The sequence below is a fragment of the Rhea americana genome, unplaced genomic scaffold (assembly GCF_003343005.1).
Source record: "Rhea americana isolate MKP2758 unplaced genomic scaffold, rheAme1 scaffold_330, whole genome shotgun sequence".
Classification (NCBI taxonomy): domain Eukaryota; kingdom Metazoa; phylum Chordata; class Aves; order Rheiformes; family Rheidae; genus Rhea; species Rhea americana.
Genome location: NW_028186458.1, coordinates 729,449 through 739,894, shown reverse-complemented (window position 1 = coordinate 739,894; position 10,446 = coordinate 729,449). Strand labels below are relative to the sequence as shown.

General features: G+C 39.7%; 1 protein-coding gene across 1 annotated transcript in view; it reads left to right on the top strand.

Annotated features, from left to right (window-relative positions):
• The first annotated feature begins 1,044 nt into the window (after window positions 1-1,044).
• Window positions 1,045-10,446, top strand: part of MRPS35 (mitochondrial ribosomal protein S35) — a 24,537-nt gene continuing 15,135 nt past the window's right edge. Inside the window, 7 exon segments of the mRNA XM_085311080.1 lie at window positions 1,045-1,176; window positions 1,408-1,495; window positions 2,649-2,692; window positions 4,716-4,883; window positions 5,260-5,320; window positions 6,205-6,344; window positions 10,309-10,418. Of these exon segments, the coding sequence (XP_085167206.1) occupies window positions 1,045-1,176; window positions 1,408-1,495; window positions 2,649-2,692; window positions 4,716-4,883; window positions 5,260-5,320; window positions 6,205-6,344; window positions 10,309-10,418 (743 nt within the window).

The window sequence follows — 10,446 nt, the reverse complement described above, 5'->3', positions numbered from 1 at the left end:
TAAGAAAAGCAGCACCATGTAGTCTAGATTTACAAACATGAGAGTGTGATCATTTTGTTCCCATTTTGTATTTGGGCAGAGCAGAACTCATTCAAATTTGGTTGAAGAAGAAATTAAGTTCTGCGCTGGGAAGCAGAGTGACACCTCAGGACTGAACGAACATTCAATGTTGCACCACCTTCACAGTCCCAAACAGTAAAAGTCCTGCATGTTATTTCCCAACTGTGCCACTGAGAAGAAACTTAACCTCTCTAACAGCAAATGACTGCGTGGTAATTCAGGCAGCTTTGATTTTGCTGGTAGCAGAAAGATTGCCCCCACAAGGAGCTAAAGCTGTTAGCTGCCCTCTTACATTTACAGGTTTAAACATAAGGCTAGTGCTAGGTACAGGTTGTGACTTACACATTTTGTTCCAGATTGCTGACACCTGCTCTTTCATTTAATTCTGCCTTAACATAACTCCTCGGCTGCCTGAATTGWGTCATGCTTGCCTTGATTTGGCRTGTCACATCTTTTCTCTGGTAACCAYCMCCYAYTTTAGGGGTGCAGAGARAATAAGGAGTAACAAATGGGTTTTGAGAAGTTGTACTTTCACTTGTGAGACCAATAAATTGAATTCAGGACAGGAGCTGAAACTGCCTCCTCATCCCCAGCTGCAGTCTCCAGGCCTGCTCCTCAACCTGTTATCTTCATCTGTGGGATATAAAAAGGCAGATTCTGGCCAGCTAGGACTAGCCAGGATACAGGGGCAAGGCGATTTCTAAGCATTATGTCAAATTCCTCTTCTTTGCCCTTTATTTATTTCATCCCTCATTCGCGGAGAGGTGAGGAGGGGAGGGGAGGAATCACTTTGGGCGTTTTGCTCTGTCACGCGTTGTTTGGCCGTTGCCCCTCCTGCCCGAGCGCCTCAGCCGCTACCGCCCCTTCTCCCACCCCTTCTGCCTCTGCGAGCAGGCAGAGCTTACGAGTCACCCTTTCCAACCGTATTGGCCCACGCCGGCTTCCGTCCTGTCCGGGAGACTTTCTTCTGTGCGAGTAGTAAAGATGGCGGGCATCACGGGGCAGTTGCGGGCTGGTGTTGGTTACTGGGCCGTGCTGCGGTCGAGCTATTCTTCGGGGCTGCGGCCTATGCCTCCGTACCCTCAGTGCGCAGAAGGGAAGGCAAGCAGAGGGAAGGTGAGAGGGGCCCGGGCGGCTCTGAGGCGGTTTCGGAGGGAGGTTGCCCCCTCCCTGCCTCCGCAGCTGAGATGTGTGAGCAGTTGCCCTCTGCTCTTTCCACCTTCGGGCAGTTCTTAAAGAAAGATTGGGTTGGCAAGGGCTTGATGGAGAGCTTTTGTTATAAAATGTGCTCTGCTGTGTGGGACGCAGGTTTTGTCCGAGTAGATATAAGAAACAGCCTGAAGAAAGAAATTGGTGGTCCCTGGACTGATTGCACGGGAGGGTTGTGCTCGTTACAGTAGACCTGCAGCACAGTGCCAGTTTTTAGGGCTTCCAGGTGAGATTTTTGTAGTTTGCTGAGACACGGTATTTGTGTGGTATGTTTGGCATCTGAGTCTGCGACTCAGCCTGTTCTGAGAGCCCAGATGGAAACAGTGTTGGACAGGGTTGTATGAACCTTTTTCTAAAGGCTAGGCAGGTATTTATTTATTGCAGATTCAGAAGTGGACTAGGTCACCAAAAGGATCTTTAAATAATGTCTGGTTGCGGGGCCCATCGCATTGTACGGTTAAAAGCTGTCCCGATCTGAAATTTTAGAGTTTTGTTAACAGAAACAAGAAGATTGATATGAATGAAGTATGAATGGTTGAAAGCACCACATCAAATGGCAGGACAAGTGATAAAGGAATGATATGTATTTGCTGCTGCAGAGCCCGATATGTATGATTTAGTTTTGATTAGTGCATAGTAAGAAGAGAAAGAACATTGGAGCCATACAATACCTACACTGGAAAAACAGAAGAACTGAGGAATTTGGGCATTTTTTCCAAGCGTTACGAGGAGTGAGTAAATTAGGCGAACAAAATAAGGCAAAGCAACTCCAAACAGCCACACTTCAAGAATACAAAAAGCATATTCAAAAACCTATTTTTGGTGATCAACCAAGACAAACTGAGGGGACTTGCTGCAGGCTTGACAGGTAGTATCCTTTGTCTTCTGTGTCGTAATGATCTCAGCCAAGCCACCTGGACACATGTTTTGGTGCTTCTTAGTATATGGATGCAAGAGTAGGTAAAGTTTTGCATAGAGATTCTGTAAAATAAAATCCTTTCCTCTTCTATGAGATCTTGGGTTGAATTTTGTTACATTAATATTCTGCAAAGTAGCTATTTGAATTCTGAGTAAAAGCTTGCAAGATCATTTATCCTCTCTGAGGAGACCATTGACTGTTAAAGAATTAAGATCGAGATATGAACCAAACCCAGCTCGTATATCACTGTGATTATTTAGAGGGGAGGACTTTTAATAGGTTTGAGACTAGAACTCCAAAATAGTGAACTGCAGGTGTACTTCAAACCAATTCTTCTGCTTCTGAAATGGCTAATTTGAGCTACTCTACGTTACGTGGATGCGTGTGAAGGCATGTGAATAAATGCTAATCTGAGTGCACAAAAGCAGATTCTTATTGTAAATATTTCTTTTTCTTTTAGTTTCAACACGGAGAACAAGCAGGACATCCCAATTCATAAGATCAGTAAGAAATGAAACTATTTTCTGCTAATTCAGAAGTGTTTGAAAAGGCTTTCTATGCTGTGTATCTTATTATTTTGTTCAGGAACGTCTCCTACAACTGGTGAAACAATCCAGTGTGGCTGGATTCCAGAATTGGTACCTAAATTCTTTACTGCCTCAGCTGGCATGTAGCTGGGACAGGCACTGAGGGCCTGGGGYTGCACTGCTCTGGGGCTGCACTGCTCTGGGGCTGCTGGGGCATTGGGCAGGTGGGTGGGGCTGTGTTTGTGTGTGGAGGCCCCAGCTGGGCTGCTCAGGGCCATTAGGGCCTGTGAAGTGCCCTCACCACAGACCCTGAGAGGGCAGTGCAAGTGCCTTCAGGGATGTGGGTGTACTAGCTTGATCTGCCTGTGGGCTGTTGTCCCTTCAGGGTTGTCTCTAGCTGTTTTGGCCCCAAAACAGCCACCCCTGAGGAGAGCACATGCCTAGCCCCAGGCAGCTGCTGGGCTCTTCCTTAGCTCTGGTGGAGCAGGGCTGTCATGGACTTCTCTGCCTGCTGGAAGTTCTGGCTGTCAGTGGTAAAGCTTTTGCTTTTGGCGTACAATGTGTACGCCTCTCTCTGGCACTCTTGTTCTCATCTGTTTCCAAGGCATGTGGGAAGAGGCTGTGCGTGTCGTAGGGCTCCTGCAATCTTGTCACTGCTGCCTGAGAGCCTGGGCAGGTAGCCAATTGTGGTGCTGGGCAAGCAGTGCTGGGTGCAGCCAGAGGCTGGGCTTCCTTGGGCAGCAGGCTGCAGGGAAGCCRAGCAGATGCTGTAACTCGGTGGTGGGGGAGGTCTTCTGGGGGAAGCATGGTGCAGTGTTGCTGGATCCTGTTGGCAGTTCAGGGCCTGGCATGCCTTTTCCTGAGTGCCTGCCTTGCTTTGTTTTCTGGAAGGGAGGAGATGCAGGGGGGACTCTTAAGCCCCCCTCTAAGCCTTGCCTCTATGTCACACGTGCTCACTGTGGCCTAGAGGCTAGAAAAGGCCTATAGGCTAAGAAATTTGTGTTCTCATAAAAGGAAAAAACATTAACAATTAGCTTATATTGAGCCTAAATACTGGAGGCTTGAAAATAACTTAGAGTTATGCTTAAAAGGGTCAGGGGCTTTTTAATGTTATTTGCAGTATGAGTTTACAGGATTTGTATGGTTGTTTTTTGACATGATTAAAAGATCTGTTACTATATGTAAGTGAAATTATTCTTACACAGTAGAATTCAAACTGATACCTGAGCATTAAATCTCTGAGAATTTTCTTATTTATTCTATGCAAAATTTAAAAAGAATTATGTTACCACGTATGGTGATTTTTAAAGGCAAATAGTAAAAGTGGACTAGTGTTCACTCCATTTTTGTTCGTTTAACTACCAAAGACAAATTTACTGATGTACCAAAAGAGTCAGACTGTCTATATCCATTTGTGTTTAACCCTCTTATGTTGTTGTGGTTGTTATTTTTCAAGAGCAACCGGCTTGATGGAAGCTTTGTTCAGTTATTGGAGGGTATAAGCTATTACTGCAATACAGTAATATATTGTTCCTGTACTGGACTTTTTGTAACACATCATCTCAGGGTTACTATGAACTTGTTCAGACTTTCAGAATTCTGTAATTTCAAAAATCCTGTCCTTGTCTTCCACCCAGCACTTAGGTGCTTTTGGAAATTGAGCTTGCAGTTAAGTGTAGGTTTGATTTCTGCCCCCACCCTCCCCCCACCCCCAAAGTGACTTAGGAGAAACCCAGAAGATGACAGGGTCTTTATTCTAAGTGTTTCTGTAATAAAAAGCAAATGAGTATTGGGAAAGGAAAAGTCTGTTATCCAAGTTTTGAGAGGCGCTCTCTCAAGAATTCCTCTAAAGCCAAATGACAACTTTTGATGTAAAATATTTCTTGAAATTTCTACCTACAGGAACTTTTTCAGAAATAACATTTTGTATGTGTTGTTACTGCTTTGTATCAGGGAACTGCATATCCCCCATCAAATTTCCATTGTTTTCAATTTGTTAGCATGCATCTCCTAGAACTGAGAGGATGGCTGTTGATCAGGACTGGAGCAGTGTTTATCCAACAGCAGCTGCATTCAAACCTGCCTCTGTGCCTCTTCCAATTCGAATGGGTTACCCAGTGAAGAGAGGAGTACCTCTGCCAAAAGAAGGCAACTTAGAGCTTGTAAAGGTAAGATGCATTCCGCTGGTGTTTGACTTTAAAAGTTATTTTTCACTAAAACTGCATTGCTTTGATCAGAATATTTTTTCCTAGGTACTGTTTTCTATTAAATGTATTTAATAAGGCTTCTGATGAATATTAGTGTAAGTAGCATATATAAGTGAACCATATCTGGTGATTTAATTAGGATTATCATGCTTATGATTTCTATAATTAGGCTCAAGTCTTCTGCTATATCAGATTTGAGAGGAGAGTCATCTACTAAATATATTGTACTACCTTGATTTGAAAATTAATCAAATTTCAGTAATATCTCTTTGTAATACTCTTGTTTACAGGCAGACAGAATGCTATTGTTTTGGTAACTCAAATATATATATTTCAGATTCCCAATTTTTTACATCTTACTCCTCCTGCAATTAAGAAACATTGTGCTGCTCTTAAAGGTGAGGCTCTTTTGTTGTTTTAGAGTGTTGTTTGGTTTGTTTTTGTGGGTTTTTTTGTTGTTGTTTTAAAAACAAATTTTGTATCGTCTCAAAAGTCCAGGTGTAACTGTGCTATGATGCAGAAGGAGCAACAGTATCCACCTCTAAAGCTGGTTTCTTTTCTGGCTTTGCCTAACAAGACAAAAGTATATATGCTTTCTCTTTGCTGTACTGAGGTACATAGATGATGGGAAGAGATATATTATGATGTTTTCAGGGCACTAGTGATATTCTAATTTTGCATATTAGGCCCTGCTTATACACGAAAATTCATAGTTTAGTGTCTTAAAGGAATATAACTGATGGGTATGACCCACTTCTCAGATTATAGTCTATTTTAATCACAGATAATCAGTACCCTATCATTCTAGCACACATTTGGAAATACTACTTTCCGTAAAAGGAGCTTCAGGAACTTCGTTTAACTCATGAAGTTAGATGAAAGCAATTACAAGTCCTATGTCTAGGACAGAATAAGCTATGCATTAGGCAGACTTGAGGCCAAGTGACTAGAAAGAAGCTTTGTAGAATAGGCCATGGGGGTCTTGGGCATTTGAAAACTGAGCATGAGTCAGCAGCAATGAAGGCTAACTGCATACTGGGTTGTATTAACAAAAATGTAGCTAGCAGTTTCAGGTGATTTTCCTCCCCTATTCAACACTTGTGAGACTGTATCTGGAGTACTGTGGAAAGCTAGTGTAAAAAGACATTATAGTGCTAGAGTAAGTCCAGTGGAGACCCTGCCAATTGTCTAAACGAGTAAAATTTTTATAAAAATTACTTAAAAGCACATATTGGAATAAATTAGCAAAAACCTATTCCTGGATTGTCTTTTTATTCTTCAGATTTCTGCACTGAATGGCCAGGTGCTTTGGACAGCGATGAGAAATGTGAGCAGCATTTTCCTATTGAAATTGAAACAGTAGACTATGTTTCTGCAGGGACATCTATTCGTAATCCCAAGGCAAGAGTGGTGACTTTAAGAGTAAGTAGTATTTTTGTGGTTAAAAAACACACATTTGTTTTAAAACACCAGATATCTGTTTGGTTGGGTTTTTGTTGTTGTTTTGAAACACTTGCAAGTATGCTAGGTTTTAAGGAGTGTGGGAAATAGTTCACTGAATGCCAAAATAAAAAAACAGTGGGTTTCCTTGAATATATAGCAGCATCTTAGAACTCGCATTATAATGATATAAGTATTTATTTACAAATGAATACCAAGCTCTGCTAGAAACAAAATGGCATATCTTCTGACAGATCAAATTTTCTGAAAAGCACACACAGGTAAAGTAGGCACAGTTTTAGGTTGTCAGTTGCATTGTATGGGGACTGTGTACTTCTTTACTAGAAATATCACTAATAGAGCTTAATTTTCTTGCTTACTGGTTGTCTGTAAATAGTGTGTTTTCTTGTTCTAATGTGTTTCAGACTTGCACATTTCTAGATGCAGATCTATATTAACATGTGATGTTATTTGTAAATTTTGATAAGGTATGGCTAAAAACATGATAACAGTCTTCAAAGAAGAAAAGCATTAAAAATCCAGGAAATAATGTTAAGAAATTCTTAACTGTGTCTGTACATCATTGTTTACTCTCTCTCTCTCTCTCTTTAAGTTTTGCAGATGATGGACAGCCCTAAATAGGTGGTTTTTAATACAGATGCTAAAAATAAATGTCAGCTCAGTATGATAGGATATACTCAGGACCTGCAAGGTGTATTTATTACTGAGGTTTTGAAGGCAATGTGTCAGGCCTTGAAATAAAACAAAGTACATTGATAGATCTGGCGTTGTTAGAGTTTTGAGAGCTGGGTGCAGCTGTAAAATGCTAATAGACTTAATGGTCTTTTGCTTTGAAAACTGTTGTCTGTTACTCTGATAATTCTGTGTTCTTCATCTTCTGACACTGTCACCTCAAGTCAGTTAAGAAACTTTATAGTATTTCCTTCTTCAGTGTGGAAGTTAAATTTTTGCCAGGATGTGTAGCTTTTATTTTTATTTTATTTTAGTTTAGTTTGCAGCTCAATGTATAATCTGAACTGCTGTTACTTGGTAGCTAGAATAGTATAGTGAATTTTGGATGTAATATATGGAGTCATAAAGGTACAGGAAATCCCTCAGTGTGGTAACATCCAGAAGAAAAAAGGCTCTTTTATTTATTTTTTTTTGAAGGTTTTCTGACTAAAGGCGGAATTGAGATGCTTCATTTTGATACTAATGGTTTGGTCTGCAGCTTACTCTAAACAAAACAGTTTTCTAGAGGAGTTTTTGTTTAATGTTTTGAATAATTAAAACATTTTGGAATTGAAATCTTGTTTCTAGGTAACTTGGGCAAGGGACATCCAGATACCACACACTGTTGTAGGACTCCTGGTAGAAAATCTACAATGTACCATGAGAAAACATTCAGAAACTTTGAAAGATGACTTAGAGAATCTGGCTCTTAAAGAATATTCTCAATTTTTATGGAGTAAATCTGGTACTTTTGGAGCGTGCTGAATCTCTTCAGTGTCTTTGATTGCTGGCTATAGGTAGATTAGAATTGACATGAGACATCAAATACTCTAATTTCAGTTTTATATACCTGTATATTTTATGTGTGTTTGTATTTTATATGCAAAGTGTTGAAAGGTACGTCATACGAATATGGTGCTATTAGTAAGCATTGAGTTAGCAGTGCTCTGGGCATCCATGTGTATGCAGTAGAAGCAGCCTCGGGGTAGAAAAGTTAGAACTGCACTGTAGCTCTTGAACTTGTCTTTTGGAATGAGATTACACTGAGATTAACATTTCCATGTTTCTGGTGGCTCTTCATGTTAAGATTTCTTTTTTTCTTTTGTCTCATACACATTTCTATTTTTTTCTAAAGTAACAAAATTTCTTTCTTTCTTTCTTTTTTTTTTTTAATCCAGGCTCTTACTGGAGATGCTCCCCCTCCCCCCCTGTTTCTAATAGTTTATTACCACTATTTCTTGTCACTATATTTATCCCAGTCAGCTTCCAAATGGAATTGTCCAGGTTGTGGTAGACAGCCTAGCAGTACAGGATTTAAACCAAATAATCAACTACTGTTCTTTGTGGAAAGAAAGCTACTGCTCCTTCTCACCAGTATTCCAGAGAAGCATAGTAAATGAACACATCTTCCTTAACATGGTGACTTTTTTCACCTAATAAAGTGAGTGCTGATTTTAGGACCTTTTTAAAAAAATTTTACCTCTCTCCTAAGGTTAGAAGTTGCAGTATTGAAATAAAAGCAGGCAAAACTTCTGGATTTGTTAGGTTTTATTTAACTATTTAGTTGTAGTTTCAAACTCAAAAAACCCCAGGATCAACCTATGATAAGGCTCAAAGTTACAATGTGCTACTTATATTAAATAGTTTTAATGTAAATCTAGTTCTGATACATAGACCTCTCTGGCTAAGCAGCTTGGAAGTAGTTTTCTGAGGTGCTAAGCCAATTGTTGACGGTAGTAGCTAATTCTGCAGATGGAAGACAATGTTTCATTCATTTGTATTCAACTAACTTAGTCAAAGCTAACAAATCAACTGTGGAAATTGAAAGGATGGCAAAGTTAAATGTAGTCAGAATTGGTAATAAGTGTAAGTAGGTGCTAGGGCTTTATACTTAAGTCCTAAGATACAGTAAACAGAAAGAATTTTCTTAGTGGAGAATTAAATGGGTATTTCCCTTTGTTTACTTTAAAATAGCTATTAAACCTAGATAAATGAAGCTTCCTTGCATTTAGAGTAGCTTTGTGGAATAATCTTAATTTACTCTTCTGTGAGCTGCAAAACATTCAGGCCACAGAAGGCACCTTAGTGCAAATAGTGTTAAAAATGTATATTAAATAACATATTTTAGTAGTTCTTAATGCTCTGCCATACCTAGCCAAACGTGTTCCCCCCTTTATTCTGGTTTCCTCCCCACCCTTCTCTATTCTGGTTTCCCCTGCCCCTCCCTGCAGGTTTCTGCCTGCCCCCAACGCCCCCTGCCCTCTTTCTGGCATCTGCCCCCCCCCCCTTCTGTTTTTTTCTTCCCCCTCTCTCCCACCTCCTTTTTCTGGTTTGCTCCCCCTCCTTTTTCTGGTTTGTTCCCCCTCCCCTCTTTGGTTCCCCCTTCTCTTTTACATAGCCTAGAGTTACTTTTAAGTTACACGCTTTTTTTTTGTCCTAATTTTAGTAGCAATTTCTTTTTCTCTTCAGCTAGTACTCTTTTCCTGATATTAGAGATTTGTATTTATTTTGTTTTTAACTTCTTGTTAGTTTTTCTGATATCTTTAGCTAAAAGCAGGTTGCTTTACTTTTCATACTTGTTATACCTACAGAAACTAGCTTCAGACTATTTGCCATATGTCTTATGGTTGTGAGTTTCTTGGTATTGGAATGAAAGGGAACCATCAATATTCACAGTATTATGTGATCAATTGTGTGCAGTTAGATGATTGTGGTCCCTTGTGTGCATATTTCTATTAAAAATATCCCAGTAATGATGTTGAGACACTTGAGTACCTTGATGTCTTTCCTGCTCTTTTAGGTGATTGTAGCAAATATCTTCAAAACATCTTAATATCAACATTACCAATATGCATTTGAAAAAGTATTAGCTGAAAAAACTTTGGTTCATTTTTCCACATGAAAATGCTAAATATAGTTACAAGCTAAACTGACGTGTCCCCCCCGAAAGAAGTTTGAGTAAAAATGTTCTCTTCAATCCCCTTTGGTATTTGGATGAAAAGAAATTTATTGTTTGAAGGCTAAGGGTATACCTGCTTTATGTTAAAAGACTTTTGACAAATGATGTCAAGAAGCAAGTTTACAACTGCATGCTTCATAACTATCCTTTTAATTCCTGTTAAAAGATGTTCCTAACCGTATGTTAAAATATTTTTCAGAGTACAGAGAATGTATTTTTCAAATAATTTAAGATGTTTTTATCTTGTACTTGAAGGTTAAACTTTCTAATCTGAATTTGGATGACCATGCAAAGAAGAAGCTCATTAAACTTGTAGGAGAGCGACATTGCAAGGATACTGATATGCTCACAATTACCATGGACAGGTATGGTAACAGGAGGAGAAAAAATGCC